General features: G+C 36.0%; 1 protein-coding gene across 10 annotated transcripts in view; it reads right to left on the reverse strand.

The window, feature by feature from the left end:
* Positions 1 to 26054, reverse strand: part of LOC129765017 (microtubule-associated protein RP/EB family member 1) — a 44977-nt gene that overhangs the window by 9447 nt on the left and 9476 nt on the right. For 7 of the 10 annotated variants that reach the window (XM_055764796.1, XM_055764789.1, XM_055764791.1 and 4 more), the window contains 2 exons: positions 8910 to 9178; positions 7901 to 8144 (listed from right to left, as the gene is read on the reverse strand). In XM_055764796.1, the coding sequence (XP_055620771.1) occupies positions 7901 to 8144; positions 8910 to 9176 (511 nt within the window). In that variant the 5' untranslated portion in view covers positions 9177 to 9178. Of the gene's footprint in view, positions 1 to 7900; positions 8145 to 8473; positions 8718 to 8909; positions 9179 to 26054 lie in introns of all 10 variants that reach the window. The other 3 variants (XM_055764797.1, XM_055764794.1, XM_055764798.1) reach the window with 1 other exon arrangement.

The following is a 26054-nucleotide window of genomic DNA, read 5'->3' on the forward strand; positions in this document are numbered from 1 at the left end:
AGCGCCAAAATTATCACGTCTAGGAGTAATTCCAAATGAAATCGACAAATAACAAAACATGAGTATTTTCGATTCGAATGAAATGTGTATTCCGTTTGGGTTAGAGGAAATATGAGTTTTCCACAGCAATTGGGAATTTTTTGACTCAAGCGTAACTTTTGAAAAGGACGTACCGATTTGAGTAAGAGAAATCTTTGATAATTTATATCTCAAAAACTATGAGTCGTACCGAAATAGTGTCTTAGAAAGAGTATTGATGGTTGAATATGAAAAAAATGTACACTGAGAAAAAAAAATAGTACTCTTTTTTTTTATTTACAAAATAAAAATTCAATTTGCAATATCCAAAATACATATTTTAATTTTTTTTAAATTTTTTCATACAAAATAGAAGTCATGCAGAAAATTTAAAAAATGGGCCCAAGATGGTAAAACTATTTTTGACGAACTTTGTGGAACATCGAATTTTTAGGAATTTTCGAAACATCGAATTTTTGTATGTTAACAATAATTTCTAGCCACAAATTATGAATCCTGATGTGATTTAAAACAAAAAAGGTTATTATCAATCTCCTTCTAAATGTAGCCATTCTCGAAATATTTAAAAAAATATTTCTAATTTATTGTCTTTTTAACAGTAAATAATCCCTTTTAATATGTTTGTCGTGTTATACCGTCATGTTCATGAAATTTTATGAATTTTCTTATTTATTTCGGTACGACTCATAGTTTTTGAGATATAAATTATCAAAGATTTCTTTTACTAAAATCGATACGCCGTTTTCAAAAGTTACGCTTGAGTCAAAAAATTCCCAATTGCTGTGAAAAACTCACATTTCCTCCAACCCAAACGGAATACACACTTTCATTGGAATCAAAAATACAAGTTTTTAGAACGATTTCATTTGGAATTGCTGCTAGTATCAACCCACACGTATCATTGTTGAAAACCATTTCTGAAATGCATTTTTCACAAATGTCATCTGATCTGTATGATCGTGTTTTCATATCATAGCTTCATAGCTTATCCACGGTGTACTTTTTACTTAAAAATCATAAATTCAAAAGAAAATATTAATTCAATAATCATATATATCTAATATGATCATTCAAATAATCATGGACGTGGTAAGGATAAGGAAAATTTGGGTTAGGAGTGCTGAGATTGTTCCAAAAAATACAAAAAAAACTGATGAAACTTTGAATTGGCTTGGATAGTCCAAGATCATTTTTTGAATTCTCAAAAGATGTCTAATTAGCATCTTCATATGTTATGATATATCGCAGAATAAAGTTAATAAAATTTGTTTGGCTATTTATTATTTATTTTAGTTTAAAACAAATTCATGAGTAACGATGTGCATTAGAGTGCCAATGAAAATGGTCATAATTAAGTACGGGACTTCATGCAAAATGTTGATTCCCGTCATAAAATACACTATACAAAATTCAAGCTCAATCGGACTATATTTACTAGTGTCGCCAATACGTCAATGTTTGAGTTTTTCGAAAACCATAAAATCACCCAAAGGGTGAGTACATGAAATCGGAGTCTTCAAATTTCACGAAACGTCGAGAACTACTGTCTTCTCGAATATTTTTTGTCATCTGAGTTCCAGAGAGTCAATTTTTGATAATATTCCTTAGCTGATTTTGCGGGTTTCAAAAAACTATTGACAGCTGTAACGGCGACGGCGACACCAAAATTTCGAAAATTCGAAATTTCCCATAAATTTATAATTCTCGCAGCGGTCCAAGTAATAACTTTATCGATTTCACATAAAGCTGTTTCATTTCAAACGCACCTGATGTGGTTCCAAAACCGATGATTGGCCTCCAAGAAACTCACGCATGACCTTTTGCTTGTAGATGGACTTGACCATTTGAATAATAATTTGGTCCATAGGCTGTAACAAGGTGATATTTTTCGCGATTTTCAAAACATCGCTCCTCCCCCCAGGGGTCGCCAGACAATTTCTGGCAACGACACTGCAATATACAAATAAATCAGTGCGAATCATTTATTTTACGTTTACCCGGAGTTTTTTTTTTAATTTTTTTATGATTCGATTATCCGGAGTGAAAAAAAATCAATACTACGGATAATCTAGTCCGACCTGTATTGCTTTTTGCACTTTTCACCAACGCCATTCGAGTTGACATTACTTATCGACCAAACGCCGCAAGAGAGTCACTCGAGTGCAAAGGATTACCAGCGCGATTGTGTAACATCTACCCGAAAGACAGTTACCCGAACGACAGCCAACCGAAAGACATTCACCCGAATTCCTATCACGTGAATGTAACAAATACCCAAATGTAACAGGTATCCGAATGGTACATCTATCTGAATGAACATTTACCCGATTGCGACATTTACCCGAATGCAATATTTTCCCGAACGTAATATTTACAGCTATATTTAACCCTCTAGCGCCCAAGTTTTTTATTTATCTAAAAAAAACCTACTCCACTTTTATCTCGAATTTCCGACTTTCAACATAAAATACTCATAGCAGAAAGCTGCCAGCATAAAAACAATGTGTATGTGTGATAGATGAAAATATTCTAAAGACGTTCTAGACGTTCTCTTTTCAAATTATTCAGACATTATTTCCAATGTTCACCGAAAATAATGTCTGAATAATTTAAAAAGAGAATCCGCGAAACCCGTCTAAAGGCGGGCTTGGGCTGTAGAGGGTTAATTAGAAGCTGTCATCCATCCAGCCATTTGGATCACATAGCCCATACACGTAGAAGAAAGTTGTCAGTTTCAAGCAGTCGACATAAAATTTCTAGATTTGAAATATGTTAAAATAGAAAAAAAACAGAAAGTGGGTTATATCTATGGTATAACCGCAATGGTGACGTAGGACTATCGTTGATTCAGTGATTCTTTGTTTGAAGTTGAATCTGAATCCATTCTGAATGAATGAATAAATGAATATTTGGGGGACTTCGAAAACGAGAGCGTTACGTTGGAGGTACAAGGTTTTATCCATCCAATATTGGATACGAAAATATCCTACTGATGGGGAAGAATAATCTTCAGAAGCTATCCTGTTAATTGCGATTGATTGAAAAATCACAAAACCAAATGTATTTGGTCACAGTGTTACATGGATAGAAAACATTAAAATAAACTCTTTCTCATGAATGTATTTTTTAATTCCCAGAGGAACTGGCAGATTATTTTCAGTAACGAATAGATATTTCCACATTTTCCTCGATACTGGAAGCCCACCAGTGGTTTATGCTAACTCGATAACCATCTGTTAATAGCACTTGATTGAAACATATTTGGTCACAGTGTTACATGGATAGAAAACATTCAAATAAACTCTTTCACATGAATGTATTTTTAAATTCCCAGAGGAACTGGCAGATTATTTTCCGGATCTTTCTCGATGCTGAATGGCATCCAAACGGAAAGAATTCCGCGCGTGTATGTGTGTGTGTGTATGTGTGTAGCGGCTGCTTCGATATTTTCCCGGGGAACCGTTTGTGGCATCGCTCTCCTCCTGATGGATTCATGTCTGGCCTAAGGTGCACAAACAGGCTCTTGGTGACACCGTTCATCCGCGCTTTCATGATAAACGAAGAGCTTCACCACAACAGCGATAACATGCTCCAATCGCTGTTCAATTAGAACTGAGTGGATTTCCGAGCGGCGCTCGCTTATATACCGATTGGTGATTTCAATAGCCTGTTTTGAAAGCAATTTCAAGACTATTGAAACAAGTTTTTGGATCAAAAAGTAACAAGTATAGAACGCGTAGACATTTTATCTTTCGAATGAAGTGTTTATCATACCATGTCGTTCAGTTGTTTAGGAGCTATTAACGCTCAAAATCTCGGTCTCCGGCGTAACGCTTTCGTTTTCGAAACTTTGATTTTACACCCCGGTATAGAAATGAAAGACGTAGTCCTACGTCAAAAAGACAGACTATGCGTTCGAAGGAAAACAAAGGAACAGTATTATAACACGACGAAATTCCAAAGCATTTACGAGAAATATGGTCACTCGAATACCATCTATATAGATAGAACGTTTAACGCCACCGTAGAGCAACTTTTATTATAAGTTTATTTTTTCGTAATGAAATTTATTCTGAGGCCAATGTAATGGGGATAAAATTTTCATCTAGTGTGGATAAAGAATCGAGGGCGCCCCAAGCCACCGAAGTGACGCAATGGGCGATCTTTTGGAAAAGATCGATCTTGATGGATCGATTTTCAAAACGGCATAGGGATCGATTCACTGATTAAATCGGTAGCAAAGAATCGATCTTTGCTGAATCGATCTTTCAAAAATCGAATGTCTTTTTTCCAATTTATTTACTTGTCCTATATAAGTGTTGTCTTTTCTTCAAACATAGAATGAACATTTCACATTTCTATTGAAATATCAAATGCATTTTATTTTGATTCTCTGCATGGAGGTCTCAGAAAAAACTTTAAAGCTTAGAAAAATTATATTTTCCAGGGCCATTTTCATTTATTCAAACAAATTAACTGAAAATTATTATTAGAAATTCAATTGTATTCATCCTGACTGCGCTGCCAATAATCCCATAAAATCCAACTGCGCCATAAGTTTGGTATTTGGTAGTCTTGAATTTGGATATCTCGGTAGTAGTCTCAATTCTTGAAAAGAACGCTGGACTGATGTCACCATCCAGTTTCATTACAATTTTCACTGTCAGCCTAGTGAATGTGATGGTGTAAATATAATTTGTGTACTTGTTTTGTAATGACCAAGCTTACAAAACTGTTTCTCCTAAATTTGCGACCGTTAATTTAACAACTTTGAAAGGCTCCAATGTTTATGAAATTTATTATAAGGTTATTTTTGGTGAGATCAAATTCAATGTTCACTGGAAAACAAATTCACAAACATTTTCCTACGATCAAAAAGATAGGAAAGATCGAAAAGAAAAGATCAGTTTTCACGATTTTTTGGGGTATAAAGAATCGATCCAAAAAATCTGAAATCGGAGACGAAAAGATCGATCCAAGATCGCCCAATCCTAATCCGAGTTGGCCACCGACCCACCGACCGCAAGCGTCGGGTGACATATGTTTGCCTGGTGCATTACGTTTTCCCGGTAAATTTTTGCATCGAAATATGAAAGCTTTATCTCAAAGCAAAAATTAACCGGGCAAACGTAATGCACTTAACAATTGTATGTCGTCCAACGCTCGCAACGCTCGGTCGGACCTAACTATAGAATCATCTCCTATGTTTTTAACTAACCGGGCAATCGGTGGAACAAATATTTTCTTGCGAAAGGCCACCGCTTCCGACGGCAGGTCGACGGCCGACTCGGATCGCGTCACCTCAGCGTCTTGAGGCCGCCTCGGTTCCTTAAATGGACCGAGTTAAATGGGGACGTTGCCCCCATTACATTGACCTAAGAATAAATTTCATCACGAAATAATAAATTCATGATAAACATTGCGCTCTGGTGGCGTAAATACGTAAGTACCATTTTTTTTCTTATCAATTGTTTTCTCATTTTCATGGCACTTATGCTTTATATATTTTATGTTAAAATTACATGCTTACAATATTCCATAGCCCGTGATCATTTCTGAATGATTTCTCAGCCTTAAAGAGGAATACGAAAAGAAGATGGCATGTTAATCGTGCCTACACTAATTTCTTAAAATGACACAGCGAAGTCTTCAACATCTTTTTCGAATTTCCTCATTATAATTTCTCATTTTACTTCATATTTTTATTGCTCTTTCATGTTGTTTTGATTTAATCTTATTTATCAACAGGAGATTCGACAAAACTCATAGACTGATTTGTCGGATTTTTTCCATCTTCATTTGGGTGAACGTCCCATTCGGGTAAATGTCACATTCGGATATTTGTTATATTCGGGTAAATGTAACATTCGGGTATTTCTTACATTCGGGTATGTGTTACATTCGAATAAATGTGCTTCTGGAAAACGTGTTTGGGGTGAATGGGGCACAACCTACCAGGACATAGGAGAAAATAGTAGTTATGCTTACCACTACACCACTAATACAACAACGGAATTTAAATTTGAATATAAATTGCTCGAATAAATGAATGTTTCAATTCGCGATTGAAAACTGCGATTTAGTATGAAGTTTTCTCAATTGAGCATGAAAACGAGCAACAATAAATTAAATCAGCGTGATGAGTTGCAGCTTTTCTCCTAAGCAGTGTACTTTTTCAATTAGAGCCAGTTTGAGACAAATTGAGCCCAAAACAAGAAAGATGATTTTTTTGCATGCTACAATCATGATATCTGTTTCTTCTTACATTTCTCAGCTTCTAATTAGTGACACAATACAAATATACATTAAATTTTTACGCGGTTGATACGTGCCACGAAAAAAACCGCGTAAATTCCAGAAGCCGCGTTTCAAAAAACGCGATAAAACCGGGTAAAAAGCGACTTCAGTGTACTTCATTGTATTTGGCAAGATTTAATAAACTATGTGAACCTCATGAAACTGTATTTCGAACACTTTTAGTTTACTGTACAAAATATTATTTCTGTTCAGAGGCCTCTCTTGAAACTTTGTGAACTCATCCTATAATCTCTAAAGAGCTTTGGCCTTTGAGTGCTTCTTAAATAGAACTATTCGTAGCTAGAAAATGATAATCCTATGATAAATTGCAGTAATGATTTGTATATGGTAAAATCTTATCTCCCGGGAACCCATTTCTTGGTTTTTTCTGAGTTCATCACCCTTATTCTAGAATCTAATCAATTTTGATGATCCGATCGAACTCGAATTTTACATTCTGTGATTCGTTCGACGCAAAACTGACCAAGCAGTACAAATGCATGTTTGTCTTGGCGTACAATAACGTTCGTTCGGCTAATACTGATTCGATCGGACTTAGAACAAAGGTGAATTTTTGAAAAAAAAACTCTCCATAAATGACCCGGTTCAATTTTGACATTGTGACAATGTTTCATGTTTCGAAAACGAATCGTACTAAAGTTGAAGTTGTAGTGAAATTGCAAATGAACGTTCTTTCTGCATGAGTTTTTTTTTCTAATAAATGCCAAAAAATAAAATGTTTAGCATTTGATTATGTGTATATTACAGATTGTGGGTAGTGCGAGATTTATGCGAGGGATAGATTTGATTCATGTTTTACATGGCAGATCCGGATGGCAATTAATGATCAATATTAATTTTCAGATTGATACTATGGATGACTTCGAAATCCATTCCTATGCTCATTCAAAACATGAGTTGTTATGTTAACAACTCAACGCAAAATACGATCCGATCAATAGTACTATCATAATACGTAACGTATCATTAGATAATGCGATACTAGAATATTCTATATTCGATAACGCCAAACCAACGTGCGTGTTCTGACGGTTTGAGAAATCATAAAGACTGAAGCACTGAATAACAGTATATCACAAGCCACATTATATACTAAAACGTAAGTCTACATCCACATGCACTTGAGAAAGTGTCGATTGTAAACCTACATAGCATCAAAAGAAACGACGAACATTAAAAAGCTTTGATAAAAAAGAGCTCACGCGTAATACCGATTGGATCTTCCGTAGAGACCAATGTCCTCAAGAGGTCTGGAAATCATAGCCGTGTTAGTAACAAAAAAAAACACGTCACTTTGTCGCACGCTTCATTGATTTTTGCTGAGCGTTTACGAAATAAACGAACGGAGTGATGTCACGCCACTGCAGTAGTGTTTGTGAGTATATGCACTATGATTACCAGACCTCCTTACACCACGGTTTGTAGGACACTCTACGTTGTGGAATGGGAGAAGAATTTGTCAAAAGAAGATTTACACGATGATAGAAAACAAAAGCAACACGAATGACGGGGAGAGTAATAAATAATAAAGAAGAACACATACTCGGTTTAATTTTATCTCGTGCTGTGGATGAGACGAGTGGCGTCTTGCGGGGAACAGCCGCGGGTGCAACACCATTGCCTTTCGGTGCACCGGCAGTTCCCATTCCCATCGGTAAGTTTTCCCGCGCCAGTAGAGCATCATACTCTCTACCATCATAGTTTGCGTCGAAGAATTTTTTAAACCATTGCAAAAACTCAAAATTGTCTTGAAAACGACCCTTGATTAGTTTATCGATTGGGATAATCTAGAAAAGAAAAGAAGAAAATAATAATGAATTAACGAACTAAAGCCATGACAAATGGTATGTATGCAGTGTATTAAGGAAACTGTGATAATTATAGGAACGCAAAACGATGTGTCCGATTGTTAAATAACCCATGGCCTATTAGGAGAGATGAATAAAATGAGTTTAACCGAAGCGGATTGCGATGGAAGCTCGTATTATGGATGTAGACAACTCTATCGATGGGACCATATGTGAGAATTATCCACTTTTCTTCTCCCTCCTCATTCGGCCTTACAGAAACACAAAAACCAACATTTGGTTCTATGATAGAAACAGAATCACACTACCGGTAGAAGGGGCATGGTGAGTGGGTAGCTTCTGCGATTTTGGAGCTTGGATATATCGTTTAGGAAGCTCGCCGACACCCAACTCATTCTGGATGGCACCCATTCCCAACAGGATACCGAAACGAGCCTCGATAGCATCGTACTCTCGACCGTCATAATTCGCGTCGAAGAATTTCTTGAACCACTGCAAAAACTCGAAATTATCCTGGAAGCGTCCTTTGATCAGCTTATCCACCGGTATGACCTAGACAGGAACGAGATCGCACAAATGGCCATGTGACATTTTAATAGTCAAAGCATAAAATCAAACTCTACTGGCTGATTAAAAATATGTGGATAAAATCTGTCGAATTGTTTCTGATTTTGGACTCCCAGGAAGAACTGATTAGCGAACCACCCAATATTTCGTTTCGAGCACAAACTCGTGCGCACTTACCTTATCCACATTCATTTTCTTGAAGGCTGCCTGCAGAATTTTGAAGTTTTGAATATACTCGTGCTCTAAATTGGTACGAAACTTCACGCGTTTCATCGGCACTGATCCCGGAAAAAGCATATCCATATACTGACAGTAGGCGGCACCTGTACACAGCTCCTCAATCTTGGTGAACTGCGAGCGAAGGCAATCGTTGACCCACGATAGCATATCATGCCGCGAAAGGTTGTCTGTGGTCACATTGGTGGAGTACACGTTAACGGCCATCGCTGTAAGGTGGAGAAAAAAGGGAATGTTAATTGATGTAAGGTAACGGTCTTTGGTAATATATATATTCATTTATTTCATGGTTAGGAGAATATAACTCTATATTGTGCATTTTCAAATGTAATCGAACTAAAAATGCAGATTTTAAAAACTTGTATTTTTGATTCGAATGAAAGTTTGTATTCCGTTTAAGTTGGAGGAAATATGAGTTTTCCATAGCATTTGGGAATTTTTTGACTCAAGTGTAACTTTTGAAAATGTCGTATCGATTTTAGTAAGAGAAATTTTTGATAATTTATATCTCAAAAACTATGAGTTCTACCGAATTCGTGTCTTAGAAAGAGTTATAGAGTATTGATGTCCGAACGTGAAAAAAATATGCACTGTGAAATAAAAATCAGTACTTTTTTTGTTTATAAAAAAAAACTTTCATTGTGCGATATCTAAAATATATATACATATTTTTATTTTATTTTTCATGTGAAATAGAAGTCATGTAAAAAAATTAAAAATGGGTACAATATGGTAAAACTATTCTTGACGAACTTTGTGGAACATCGAATTTTTATGAATTTTCGAAACTTAGAATTTTTGTATGCTAACAATCATTTTTATCCACAAATTATGAATCCTGATGTGATTTAAAATGCAGCCGTTCTCGAGATATTTGAAAAAACATTTCTAATTTATTGCCTTTTTCAATTCTAATTTTTTTAAATATATATACAGCGCGGTCTCGATTATACACAAATTCGGATTTATTTTCACTGTATATAATCGAATCCTGTATATAATCGAGTCATTTTTTTTATTATTCGTTTTTTCTGCATGTATGTTTTGTTTTTTGAATTTAAAATAATTTGATTTTAGATTCATCTCCTTAAAGTCAGAAAACACCTTTCTCACATAAAAAAAATCATTTATCCAAATTCTCTCAGAAGGTGATAGATGATCATATTTAATGAAAAAAATCCTTCTACGCCTATGTTGAAATTTCAACAATGACAGAGTTATAGAACTTTTTTTTTGTTTCGGACTCTGTTACCTCAAACTCTACATTTAAAAGTATAGCGTCTACAGGCTCTACATTTAAAAGTACGCTGTGGTAGACGATACTCGCTTTAACTTGAAAGATGAGAAAATTTAGTATAGGATATAGTAGTGGAACATCTAAATTATTGGATTTAAATAATATTTTGGAAGTGAAAAACTTCAAAGTTAATATTTTTAATGTGTTATTATAAATTTTATCCTAAAAATTTATATTATACCTGATTGTTTCTATCAATTAAATTGAAGCTCTCTAACCGCTCTACAATTTGTTCTTCGACACCCAACTTCTATCTTTCTTAATTTCGCTGTAATATAAATAATTCCTGGTGAAAATTCAAGCAAAATCTTCAAAAATCACGATTTTTACCCCACTGTACATGTAATAGCCACTTAAATGTCACCTTATCGTTGAAAGGCTACATTTTTTCTTAGAATAAGTCATATTTTAAATATAAGAAAAAATCTTGAACTGTATATAATCGAGTCCAAAATTGTATATAATCGAATCACATATAATCGAGTCTGTATATAATCGAGTCCGACCTGTATATGTATTGTAATTATTCATAAAAAAATCATTTAGAAAAATTAAAAAATGAGTCCAAGATGGTAAAATAATTTTTGACGAACTTTGTGGAAAATCGAATTTTTACGAATTTTTGTATGTTAAAAATCATTTTTAGTCACAAATTATGGATTTTGATGTGATTTAAAACAAAAAAAACTCTTCAACAATCTTCTTCTAAATCCAGCCATTCTCGAGATATTTTAAAAAATACTTCTAATTTATTGTCTTTTTTATAGTAAATAAGCTCTTTTGATATGTTTGTCGTGTTATACCGCCATGTTCATGAAATTTTATGAATTTGCTTATAATTTTCAACAACTTTCCCAAATACAGTCAACTCTCCCTCACTCGATGTTCTGTAACTCGATATTTTCTCTAACTCGATAAATTTAATGGCACCTTCGATTTTACAAGAATTAGAATTTATATTATAGTTCATCTCGAGAACTTATCAAGCAAATCGAATCAAACTTAGCATATAGAGGTTTTAGGGATCAATAAACGTTTCTATGGTAGTTCGACACTCCTCCCCCCTTCTCTAAAGGGGGACTGCCATATAAATGAAACACAAACTTCTGCGTAACTCGAGAGCTAATCAAGCGAATGAAGCCAAATTTGGGATGTGAGGGTTTTTGGATACGAGAAATGCTTCTATGATGGTATGACACCTCTTACTCCTCTGGAAAGGAGAAGGGGTCGCATAAAAATAATGCACATATTTCAACCAAACATATTCCAACCAGACATGAAAAATGAAAACTCTGAAGAAAAATGGGATAATTCGAACAATATAATTCGTATATGTACAACAATTACATAGTGACAAGTGTTGTTAGACCATTTGATGTTTACGCTAACGAAATTGATCTTCGTTTGAAAATGGAAATGGATATATTGAAATAATTTTAATACTAGAAGAATGCCATGTAACGCTACTGGGACATAAAAGGATGGAACAAAAGAAGTATTGAGAAATTATCAGAAGGCTTTGAGTGTACCAGTACAAAAATTAATTCTTATTATAATTAGTTATATATTTTCCTATGTTCTTCTTCTTCTTCAATGGCACTAACGTTCCTAGAGGAACTTCGCCGTCTCAACGTAGTATTACTTGCGTCATTTTTTATTAGTACTTAGTTGAGATTTCTATGCCAAATAACACGCCTTGAATGCATTCTGAGTGGCAAGCTCTAGAATACGCGTGATCACAGTGCAATTCGGAGGAAATTTCTTTGACGAAAAATTCCCCCGACCAGAACGGGAATCGAACCCGAACACCCGGCATGTTAGTTATGACGCTAACCACTCGGCCACGGGAGCACCGGTATATCTGAAGAGTCCTAGAGTGCATTTAAATACAGTAAGAATGCTGAATAACATGAAGGTCAAAAAGAACAAAAATACCTTCGAATCCTCCATTTCTTGCAGTCTTTGTTTTACTAGTCGAACTAATTAATTCCTATGTTCCTAAATCTAAAACTTATTCTACCGTGCAATTATAAAATCTAAATATAAAACTAGTTATTGTAAGTACCAATTGACTGCACCCGTGGCCGAGTGGTTAGCGTCTCACATTATCATGCCGGGTGTTCGGGTTAGATTCCCGTTCTGGCCGGAGGATTTTTCGTCAGAGAAATTTCCTTCGACTTGCACTGTGGTCACGCGTATTCTAGAGCTTGCCCCTCGGAATACATTGAAGGCGTGTTATTTGGCTTAAGAAATCTCAACTAAGTATTAATAAATGACGCTAGTCAATGCATACGTTGAGACGTCAAAAGTTCCACGGGGAACGTTAATGCCATTCAAGAAGAAGATGTACCAATTGAATAATACGAAAATCGCGTAACCAACTTAGCTGCATTCTAGAAACTAGCATTGTAATCAGCGTAGTTAAAAGGGTAATTTAAGCCATACCACTTCCAGAAGTTTCTTACACCAAATTTGTAAGTTTAGGGGAACAAAATGATGTTATGGCTATGCTAAAATAAATAATTATTTGCAGCTTAAAGCTCACACACTAAAAACGTGGTGCTCAATTAGAGTTGGTGACCCTAACCCAACAGTCACAAAGACTCACAAATACTGGTAAGTATTTGTATAATATACATGGTACAGCAATATAAAATTAATACGAGCGAGCGAAACAAAAGACAAATAAGCTTTCCGCATACTTTGCCACATACACGGCCCAGACAGAGATAGATATTGTTCTCCTTCATGCGCTCCTTTTTTACTCTTAGAAAACACTTCCCAACTTCATTTTATAATCAGGTGCAATATTATCACGCATTTGCTGAAGAACTGCTGAAGCATCATTAGCCATGTGGATAGCGTGGTCGTGTAAAATAGCTTTGCATTCCAGCCGGCCTTGGTTCGATCCCCATTGACGTCGTATGGACTTTTTTTTTTGGCACAATCCCAAATGAAATGAGAAAAGAAAACAGAAAGAGATGTCTGCACGCATACATACAAACCATTTTTAAGCTTTTAAAACAGCTCATTATTTGCGCATTTGACTCTCCAGCACACTAAATGGCATCAAGCCAAAGATGACATGTTTTCTGCCAACGCTAGTTTGGGTGTACGAGTTCAAATAAGCAAAGAACATCAATCAATTATTTTCATTCAAAATCACAAAACATGGAACTGTCTTCAGGTATGATAATCTGAAAGAGGTTACTTTGCTTTACCACAAATTAAATTAAACGAATCAAAAGAGACAAAAGTGGATTAAACCTTATACGCGAAGCTCACGTCAACTTATGGGACTGTTTTAACGAAGTGCCAAACGAAAGTGATGGCCAACATCGCGATAGGGAAAAAATCCTTTGCCAACGAAATCGACTGTTATGCGAAAACATTTCGAATCAACCTCAATCTCGATCCTTATATTTGGTGGTCATTCAACTCTAAGCAGACCCCAATTGACAATGTTTGCTAGAGTTTATCATTCAGTTCCTTGCAATAGTATTTACATTGAAAGACTGTTCTCTGAAACTGGCCTAGTGTACGAAGCAAAGCGTAATCGGTCGGTTAAAAAAATTATAAAAAAGACATAGCGTTAATAAATTGATGTTATAAGTTAATATTAATTTAATTTTGAAAAACATATGATTTATCTTGTGTTAATGAGAAATTATTATTTTTTTCTAATATCCGGTATCCGGCCGGATAGTAAATATTGGCCGGATAGGCCGGATACCGGATAGTTACCGAATATCCGTCGTTTCATCTCTATCAATAACTGTCATTTCAATTGCTCAATCAAAGAATTTCTTTGCAAGTATGGAAAACCACGAAAAACCTTTCAAGCGAACAATTAAAACGCTAACCGCAACGTTTGAGCATCATTGAGCAGGTCGAAAAGTATGGACGGAAGGGGTCTGAAGCTGCAAAAGATTTCAGTTGCACAAAGTACAGTATCAACACTATTCAAGCTAATGAAGCAATGGAATCGAAAGGGAAAATTGAATCTAGACAAAAAGCTTACAAGGTTGGTCGGAATTGAAAATCTTTTTTGTCTTAAAAAAAACTTTTTTTGTCTTATTAAGCCAGAGAGAATAATTTACCTCTCTCAGGTTCTATTCTTCGGGAGAAGGCTTGCGAATTTGTTCAGAAACTGGGAATTTTCAACTTTAAAGCACAACCAACATGGACGAAAGCGATAAACTACCGTTGCTGGTCAATGGAAAAAGTAAAAACCCACGATGTTTCAAACAGAAGAAGTCATTACCAGTGATATACGAGAGAAACACCAAGGCCTGGATGGCCCTAATGCTTTTTGAGAAATGGATCAGATCATGCAACTTGACGAAAAATTTTCCAAAGAAAATAAAAAGGTATTAACTCTGGAATTATGTGTAATGGTAATGTATCATACTTTCTATTTCTTCTCAAAGGTGGTGGGTCATGATCGTTGATAAATGTACAGTGCACCCAAAATCTTCCCGGCCAAAGCTCAAATCGTTAAGCTTACAATTTTTCCACAAATCTTTACATCCGTAGCTTAGCAGCTAGACTTCGACATAATCATGAACCTGAATCTGTGCTATCGCTATTTTCGATTAATTAGTTCGACTAGTAAAACAAAGACTGCAAGAAATGGAGGATTCGAAGGTATTTTTGTTCTTTTTGACCTTCATGTTATTCAGCATTCTTACTGTATTTAAATGCACTCTAGGACTCTTCAGATATACCGGTATTGGATGCAATTGAAATACTTTCATCCTCTAAGATCCATGAGGCTAAATCTGAGACTATTTGGAATTGCTTCAAGAAAGCCAAATTTTCCTTCAATGATGATGGTGATATTCCGCTGGCATAATGAATGCGCCATGAGCTTGCTGCTGTGGACAGTACAGTACCGTTCGACTGCTCAATGTCCTTTAATGATTATTGCGAAAAGGACCGAAACGTGATTTGCTGTGATCTGATGCCAGATACCGATATACTGGAAAGTGTTGAAAAAGCTGAGAAAAACGCTGAAAATAGTAGTCCTACTGAGTTGGAGAATATTCAGGATGGTTCAGATGATTGTGTCGAAATTACACCTTCGAACGCTAAATCAAACCTGAAGAATATGTCCGGAATATTAAGATAAATAGCTGTTGCGTGTCAAACAATAAATTGTACAGTGGTTAGAGAGCTTTAACTTGATTGATAGAAACAATCAAGTTTAGTATGAATTTTTGGGATAAAACTGATAATTGCACATTAAAAATTACGAACTTTTAAATTTTCCACTTCCAAAATGTTATTTAAATCCACTAATTTAGATGTTCCACTACTATATCCTGTACTATTTTTTCTCATCTTTCAAATGAAAGCAACAGAATCGGCCTACGTAGCGTACTTTTCAATGCAGAGCCTGTTTGAGGCAACAGAGTCCGAAACTAGATAAAAGTTATATAAATGTGTCATCGTTGAAATTCGAACATATGCGTAGAAGCATTTTTTTATCAAATATCTATTACCTCCTGGGAAATTCTGAGAAAAAATATTTTTTTCATGTGAGAAAGAAGTTTTTTGACATTGAGGGGATTAATAAAAAAAATCAAATTCATACCATGATTAGGACACTTGCCCTAACATAATATAATTGCAATTTATGACATAAAAATGACATGAAAATAATGTTCTGTATCTCGATACCTCCCTAACTCGATGGTCCCCTTAGATATCGAGTTAGGGAGAGTTGACTGTACATCATTTTGTTGAAGCTATATGTTTAGGAGTTACCTTGAAAAACATTTAAAGACATGTGGGTTATTACAAAACGTAGCGTTAATGTTTTTCAACGCTGTGGAAAACTCATATTTCCTCCAACCCAAACAGAATACAAACTTTCATTCGAATCAAAAATACTCATGTTTTGTCATTTCTTGATTTCATTTGGAATTGCTCTTTTCTGATATCAATCAAATTTGAATGTCATCCAACACGTGTTTTTTGTTTAGTTGCAGTGATCTATTTACAGTACGAATCGTCTGATAATCAAGTAGCGTGTCAAACATGATGCTTTTTTACAAGAATCGTGATTCTGCCACGGTCACGTTCAATTATGCGGACAATCCAACGTGACTGAGATACCAACCGAAATGTACGAAAAAATAATTGAACTCGTGCAAGTGATCACATGTCGGTTCTTCGAAAGAAGTTATATTTCTCAAAAATTATACTGTCAATTTCAATAACAAAATGGAGTGAGGAAAAACTAAATCTGAATTATTCACAATTTTTTTACTTTACTTTCCGAACAACGAAAAAGACAACCCTGTATTATTGATATGCATCTTCAAATAAAATGTTCAACAGTAAGCAAACAACGAACTGCCTTCAAGGTCGAGCTGAAACGTTGCTCTCTAAAAACCACAAAAAAGCCAAATTATCGCACTTTGTGCAAATCATAATGGATGGGCAGCGAGGTTTAGCCGTTGAATCGAATTGTATAACACCATTCGAAAATCGTTCAGTTTAATTTCTCTGCATAAATGTACTGAAGTGTAAGCGAAAGCAAGAAAAGCGAAACATCGAAAAATCTGCAGGTCTCAGAGTTTAAACAGTTACTGTTTCTATTTGTACTACAATTTACTGCAAAACTATGGGTTTACCAGTTGAACTATCTATCAACTGTTGAAAATAATTGGAAATCACTTCCTTCATCGTCAAAGGTTAGATCGGCACACCTTCAAACGGACAGCCAATTGCTTGATGACATTGCTGCTGCTGGTGGACTTCAAATGAGCACCCCCAATGAATCAATTATCAGCATTAGCACATGGACTATAGAAAGTCACTACAATAAATCATATTGCGTGATATATATACAGATAATTGATGGCGTTCAAACGGAGATACTGCAAATGTGTACTCCTCTATCTTTCAACAGGGCAGATATTCAACAGTTGTTTGCTGACTAAGGCTGATGTCACATTAGGCGGATTCGCCACCGCGGATATCGCGACGGTTTTTTTTTCTCGATATGAATTCGCTTTCAAAACCGCCCCGCTTTGTGTGACATGGCTCATTCACAATACACTGTAGATCCTCCGCTACGGTTTTACTCGCGGAATCCGCGGCGGCGAATCCGCCTAATGTGACATCAGCCTAAGTGTCCCTTTTAATCTATGGTTTTAATTTGTATTACTGTGAATTATTGGTTTGTTCAGAAAAAAAATGCTCGTCTGACATTCTCTTAGTTTATGATTTTCATCCCTGCAAAATATTTTGGAAGCAAAGAAACATGCCATAATCCGGCGGTGTTAGGACCAATGTACCAGTTTAAACTGGATTCGTACAGTTTTTTTTCTCGATCCAGTCAAACAGTTAAATCCTAGAAACTTTCAGTTTTTCAACACTAGAACTATCGACCGGTTAAAATGACCGGTTGTATCACATATTCACAAGATTTTGTTTTGAAATGTTATTTGATATTTTCTAATAATGTTATGACTTTTTCTAAATACAGTTTATTTCCTTTGATATTTTTATATTTTGACGAATGAATATCACACTGGTAAAAATTATCAGTTTGGTCGAAATAGGCTCCTGTCACTTCAATTTGACGTCACTTAAAGAGACGATTGAACTGCAAAGTTTAAAGCCTATCAAAAACAAACAACCAACGTAACCTACGTGTATTTATCGTTCGAAAATACGCCTTTGATCGATCTTTCTTTTTCTTACACATTCAACTCAATCTTCTGGACATGAGACAATAAATACGAGATTTTTCAAGTTTTTTTTCCAAACCGCGGATCATCCGCTCGCGGATAATCGGGTTCCACTCTGTATCTGAATTCTGCGTCGTGTTCATTTTGTGCTTACTTGTTTCTAATTCGGTGTACAGTAGAACCCCGATTATCCGCGGAATAGTCGGGCTAGGTCACCACGTATAACGAAAATCGCGGATATGGCCATGTTCTCACTGCAGCGGGGCGTCAATGTGGCGTGAGCGGGGCGTGTTCACTTCTCGCCACGATATTCTAATTCACTCACATTGCACCGTGCTAGCGGCATGTTCTATGAAAACTGTAAATGTGTGTTTTTGAATGAAAGAATGAAATTTGGTTTATTTTTCAATATTCCAACATCGTTGAACGTATCCGACTAAAAACTCGGAGGGTGAAAAACATAAAAAATAAAAAAAAAAAAATTATTCAAATTATGTCACTACTACAAACAAACATATGCTAGAGAGAAGCGGTGAAGTTTAAATATCGCCGGCGTGGTGTTTTCGTTTGCACGCCAGCCACACGTCAAAACCACGCTCACGACACGTCAGTCTGGTGTGAACACATCGGTAAGAACACACACGATTAATCGTAAGCGTCACACGCCCCGCCCAAGCCACGTTGTCGCCCCGCTGCAGTGAGAACAAGGCCTAACGCAATGAAGGACTAAACATGAATAGTAAACATGAAACAAATATATTTTAGCATAAAAACTATGCCTCATCAATACAGAAATCATTAAACTATCCATCTGTAAGGTCGTGTGCACCAGTGATCAGATAATGTGAAAGCCATGACCAAAACAAAAAAAAAGGTTACCCTACCACTAGCCGACAAATTTCGAGAAGATCTATAGAATTACTAGGGAACTCGCTTTCGTGTATAATCCGCACCGCGGATCATCCGCTCGCGGATAATCGAGGTTCCACTGTATTTCGTACCAATAGAGAATACGTTTTTGTTATGAACGTGCACTGATGAAAATTAAACTCGAGCGCAGCGCAGCGTATGTTTTGTGAAGACTGCTACTACTAATGCATCGCCTTGCGCAGGAATGGATAGATGTGAATGAACTGTAAAGTTTAAAACCTCTTAAAACAAAGAAGAAGAAGTAGAAATGACATTTGAGGTTAAAGGTTTTCTGCTGAACGAAACCGGTGGAAATGATAGAAAAACACACACACCATTGTTGATTGAACAGCTAGCTCGCTTGGTCACGCGACGCCTCTGCAATGTGACCTTCTCGAATGAAGCCATTTAATGAACTACATATACAGCCATTCCATGCCAAACCGATGTTACACTTGCAAAAAACATGGATTTTGTTTTAGTGATTGTATTTGTTTTTGCTGTTTACATGGCTTTGGACCAATGTCCTGGAAAAAAGGTAATGAAGATGGTCTAGTTTCGAGCGACATAGCACGCACTGCCATAACTATTTCGCAAATAGTGCCGTCAGTCGTTGTGTTTATCTTAGATTGCCCACCGCATCCATGTAAAGATACTATTTTCAGGAAGAAATTTATCAATTAAAAACGTTCATTTTTGTAGAGCTCCCACTGAATATGAGGCTAATGTGATAACGTGGAGTGAATATTTGTGAAATTCCATGTGCCATTTACACTCCTCCACGTTCATAGAAACAAACTAAGTTTCATTATTTTACCGTTATACAGGGTTTTCCATTTCGGGCTTCCGAAAGTATACAGCCCTGCGCTGACAACCGTTTGACATAGCTGTCAACCAAAGCGTCATATCGTTAGTTGAATGTCTGTCATTTCACAATATGGATCGTTTTAGCATCGCACAACGTGTTAATTTTGTTAAATTATACTATAAAACTGATGAAAAACCGGCAAATGTTTTTCGAGCATTACGGACGGATTTTGGTCGTCATGGACGGTCTACAGAGCACACAATCGCAAATGTAATGCGTAAATTCGAACAAACTGGATCCGTAGCGGATATTGTGAAACCTGTGCATCATCGTAATGTGCGTTCGGCCGAAAATATTGCTGCTGTTGCTGCCAGTGTGGAGGAATGTTTCGTTTCCACGGCGTGCTCAGCAATTGGGCTTGTCAAACACATCATTGTGGCGAATTTTGCATTTGGACTTGCACCTACATCCATATAAAGTCCAACTGGTACAAAAATTAGACCATGGAATGCTTCGGGCATACGTCGATTGGGTGAACGAACAACAGCAGCAAAATGCTGAATTTTTGCATCAATTTTTCTTCAGCGATGAGACACATTTCGAGCTCGGTGGCTATGTGAACACCCAAAATTTCCGTATATGGGGCTCAGAAAATCCACACGTGATTGTTGAGAGGCCATTGCATCCGCCAAAAGTCACTGTTTGGTGCGCATTATGGTCTGGTGGAGTCATCGGGCCGTATTTCTTTGAAAATGAGGACGGCGAGACGGTAACTGTGAATGGTGAGCGCTATGGCCGCATGTTAACCGATTTTTTTTTTTGCCACAAATTGAAGATATGGATACGGATGACATGTGGTTTCAGCAGGACGGCGCCACGTGCCACACAACACGTCCGACGTGGCCATATTGCGAACGAAATTTGAGGGACGCATAATTTCACGTTTTGATGATGCCAATTGGCCGCCCAGATCATGCGATTTGAACCCGCTAGACTTTTTTTTGTGGGGTTATGCGAAAGACCGTGTCTATGCCAACTCTCCGCAAAATCTTGAACATTTGAAAGACAACATTCGTAAAGTTATGACCGAGATACCGCCCCATATGTGCCGAAAAGTCATCGAAAATTACCTGTTCCGGATCAAGGTGTGCGAGGAAGCCCTAGGTGGACATTGGAATGATGTTGTATTTCACACATAATGGCATAAACCAAACTTTAATTTGAAATAACCCTGTAAAGTTGATGTTTCGAAGGCTCTCAGTGTCGGTGTGTATGTTGTGAGATAATAATCGCCAATTAATCAAAATTTCACCGAAAATGTTACTGCTTTCGAGAACTAAGCATACGACTGCTCTCTGGACCTTTTTACCACATGAATAATCGAAATAAGCCACGATATAATTGTCATCTGTTAAAAAACAACCAGTTTAATGATTTCATGAGAATTTTGGCTCAAATTATCATGCAACCGTAAGTACCTTCAACATTGTTTTGTTTCATCCATATACATTCCAAATTGAATGCAAATAATTACAACACGATATTTGGCTTGCCAATACAGATACACTTCGCCTACTGCTCCACCTCTATATGAACCTCATTGGCTTTGGACTATATTTTATTTCATTATATTTGTATATAATAAATTTTAATATATTTTTTTATTGAAAGCTGAGGTTTACATAATATATCCAAAAATCACAGATGTGATGTTTGTTGTTTTCGATTTATTCAAATTTAACCGATGATCCGAAGAACCATTTTTCTCCCATTTCCAAAAATGACGTTTTTCAAAAATTTATAACTTTTAAACTAGTGGACCAATTTAGAAAATCGACATCTCAAATTGAAGCCAAGAGCTAGTATTCTTTAAAAAAACGAAATGTTGATTTACACGATCAAATACTCAATGCAAAATATTAGTTCAATCAAACTTCATTTGCTAGTGTCGCAGACGTTAAAATTTATTTTTTTTTGAAAACCGAAAAATCACCGGAAATCGGAGTTTTCAAAAACATTTTTTGATACCAAATGTCTTAAAATTGCTTGAAACGTCGAGATTTACTGTTTTCTCGAAAAAATAAAAATACAGTAGAACCTCGATTATCCTCGATGATCCACGATGCGGATTATCCGCGAAAGCGAGTTCCATACTAATTCTGTATGGCTTCCCGAAATTTGTCAGTGAGAGTTAGGCACTCGCTCTTTTGTTTTGTTTTTTCACATTATCTGACCACTAGTGTACACGACCTTACAGATGGATAGTTCAATAATTTTTATATTGATGAAACATAGCTTTCATGCTGAAATATATTTACTTCGAGCTTGCACCACTTTTCGGTTCCATTATTGTTTTATCCGCGAATTTCGTTATTCGCGGTGACCTTGCCAGACTATTTCGCGGATAATCGGAGTTCTACTGTATGTATAATTGAGGTTCGCAATAACATAATAATTGATACTGATTCAAAGAATATACAGTAGAACCTCGATTATCCCCGAGCGGATTATCCGCAAATGCGAGTTCCTTAGTAATTCTATAAACCTTCCCGAACTTTGTCAGTGAGCGGTAGAATCTTGCTCTTTTGTTTTAGCCATGGCTTTCACATTATCTGATCACTGATGTAAACGACCTTACAGATGGTTACAGATTCAACAATTTCTGTATTGATAAAACATAGTTTTCATGCTCAAATATCTTTTTTCGTGTTAGTACCTCATTTTTAGCCCTTTTTTCGTTATCCGCGATTTTCGTTGTACGCGGTGATCTAGCCCGACTATTTCGCGGATAATTGGGGTTCTACTGTACTAGTATTAAATTTTCAATACTCGAATGAGCAACTGAAATTTTTAAAATCTCTTCGCTCTCTGACATCAATTGATATTTTGTGATTCGTTTTTTCCTACTGTTGCTTCTCGCCAACAGTTGTTTTTCGCTTGTTTCATCTGAGATAGCGATATCGGATAACAAAGATAACGGATCGAAGTATTGTCGGTACATTCCTATTCATTATTGTTGTAATGTTTTCATGTTTACTCAAAATTTTGTCCACATTACGATCGCGTCAAATTTACGCATATCCGCAGAGATATATTTCTATATTTCAACGCTTTTAAAGAAAATAGACATCAAAATATATTTACCTCGATCAATGCATAATTTTTTTCTGTATTATAGTGACCTTCATCAACACTTTTGACTGGTTCGTCACTTTAACCTTCCATTCTGGAAGAATGTCGGGAGTGAGAATTGAACTCGTGATCTTTAGCGTGAGAAGTATGGATGTTACCACTACGCCAGATCGCCTCCACACAATGCACAAAAGTCATTACAAGAGATGAAATAAAAAAAATATATTATAAGTTATAATAATGAAAATTGTTATTTTAGGTAGTTTCCATCACAAGTATCGCGTAAAAGAAACCAGAAGGCAGGTCAGCGGCAGGGTTAACATATCTATAGAATAATCTGTATTTATACAGATTTTTCAGGTTTTCATACAGATTTACAGATTTTTCAAAATAACGATAAAATGTTAGTTATGGCCAAATTGCAATGTTGGTTATGGTCCAAATTGCTTACGCATTTGTTCTACAATGATAAGTTTGTCCGATTGGAGTTAATTTCTTGGATTGGAAGTAATTTTGACGACATTGATATTCATGTTTCGCCATTTAGTAAATAATAATGGATTTTCAGGTGGAAAATGAAAATGAATTGTGAAATTGTGGTTGTAAAATTAGAGTAAAGATTGTCCGATTTGAGCAGAGATCCCTCTCTGGCCGTAGATGAATGCAATGGCGAGAAAAACTTTTTTTTTTGAAAATTTTGAAGAAAAAAGGAAAAATTCGAAAAAACTGAATTACCATATTTTTTACGGTAATAAACGGTTTGAAACTGCTTTTGAGCTTGGTAATCTGATAGTCATCGCAAATTATATAGTGAATTCTATTTTCTATTAAAGAATGTTCAAACTTCAAAATTCATCCGACGCTAGTAGTGACAAATACCATTTAAAAGATTGATCAATTAATTGTTCTAGAATTGAAGCCAACGTTCATGGCTTTCTGAAAGATCGAGATAATCGAGGAGTACATCGATCACTGGACACACCGTACATTTGGCAAATGCATTTGGAAAAAGTTACTGTTGATTCATTTGATTGACACATTTGAAATGAAGAAAGTTCTCGTGAAATAATCGAAAGACCGTTGGAAGTCAATGTTCTAAAGGTCACGAGTTGTGAAAATTACTCCCGACATTCTTCCGAAATGAGAGTGAAGTGACGAACCAGCCAAAAGTGTTGAAAGTCACTATAATACAGAAAGAAAAAAAAGTTATTGTTCGGTGGTGCGCTTTGTAAACCGGTGGAATCATTGATCCGTTTTTTCTTCAAAAATAATACCCACCAGAATGTAACAAATTAAGATGACCGTTAGAGGATCATGATCACCGACTTCTTTGACCACAACTTAGTGCTCTTAATGTGAAGGACCTGTGGCCTCAGCAAGACGAACAAGTCACTTCGCGTTTCACAAATGAAATAAATGTTTGGTGAATACTCTCACGTAATGGCCTGGGAAATAACTTCCATGATCATGCGATTGAGAATGAAGTCTTCGTATTTCTTAAAAACGTGACATCTTTCCTGATCGGCTCTTAGTGTGGTGCAATGTATTTGAAAATTATCCGGTAAATCTAAGCTAACATCTCAGCCTAGAAGGCGATCTGGCGTAGTGGTAACATCCGTATCTGTCATGCTAAAGGTCACGAGGTCACGAGGTCAATTTTCAGTCCCGACATTCTTCCAAAAAACTGGAATTAAAATGACGAACTCAGTAAAAATGTTGAAAGTCACTACAACACAGAAAACAAAAATCTCAGTTTATGATTAGGCGAGAACTGGATGCTGGATGCTGGACACTGTAGTGTGCGGCGAATTCGTCTGTGAGAAGTTTACAAGTCGTACCGAACGAGTAAACAACCCAATCGGAACCACTAACAGAACGAAGCGGTCAAAAATCGAGTCCGTAGGTTTGACGATCGGGTGCTGTCAAAATTTGAAGAATGTCTTCTAATGGACAACTCAACATATGTTGAACATTCTTCAGACGAATCCAAGGACAAACAATCTCAATCAATTTATTTATTTTTTGCGAACGATACTGTAGTTGCGGCAAGAAAATCGGATTTTTCGTGTCGAATAAGCCCAAGAATTCAGGATTATTAAAAACCGAGCAGATTTTACCCTTCATTGAACCTTACGATGGTCCAGTGAAATTTGGGCTAGATCTAACTAGCTATAATTACAACAGTGACGTGGTACTAGGATAACGGATTTCAATGTATGAGTGATTTATTAAAATCCTCTGATGAGTAGTTTCATGATTAGCTATAGAGTACACAACTGCTGTTTTGTTTCATCAACTACCAAACGCAGAGAAAGGAGGAAGCGATTAAATAAGATTATATTTTCTAGTTCTGATTGGGTGTTCAAGACGATGTAATCAATATTTGCCATGTCAAATACCGATACCCAGAGACAAAGCAAGTGAATTATGTATGGATGATGAGTGCAATGGCCGAGTTTCTGACAGAGGAGTACACCCAATCGATGTACTAAATACATCCACCACACCATCGTTGATAAAATAAGATTAAGTTATTCCCTACATTGTTGTAACTTTTGGTTGAACTGATATAGAAGTCCCAACTTCGTAAATCGAGTATCTCAAAAGACAATTCATTTGGATGTATTGTATCGTATAATTATCTAATGATACAATCGGATCCTATATACCGTAATGCATCGAAATTTGTAAACTACATACCACATTTATCAGATTTACAAAAACACGCATTCAGCAGAAATAACGTATCAAAATTGTTTTGAATGGTCGATGAATACCCTTTAAAGCACCAAACTTCAAGCTCGTTTTTCTCGAAATCATAAAAATGTAACATGGTCCGGTCAGACCTAACACCGACCATATCATAGCATGAAAAATTACTATTGGTATAGAATTAGAGGGCATTCATGTAAGTTATGATTCACAGAATTTCACAAAATCATTTTATATCTGTTCAAAATTTTAAAGTTGATTCAATGTGCCATGATTTGAAATCCGGACGTTTTTTAAATCGTGATTGGAATTTCGGATACTTTTGCTTCAAACTCTGGACACATTTCGTCAGCACAATTTGTTTGAAAGAAATTATTTATTGATTATCGTAAGATTTATTACTTGATAGTTATTCTATAACAATCTTTAGGCAACTTCAATAATGAACAAAAGTGAGGCAATTTAATTTATGATTTTTTTTATAGTCAATAATAACCATGTGTAAATATCGCTTTTGGATACAA

This window comes from Toxorhynchites rutilus, chromosome 2, assembly GCF_029784135.1.
Source record: "Toxorhynchites rutilus septentrionalis strain SRP chromosome 2, ASM2978413v1, whole genome shotgun sequence".
NCBI classification, from domain to species: Eukaryota; Metazoa; Arthropoda; class Insecta; order Diptera; family Culicidae; genus Toxorhynchites; species Toxorhynchites rutilus.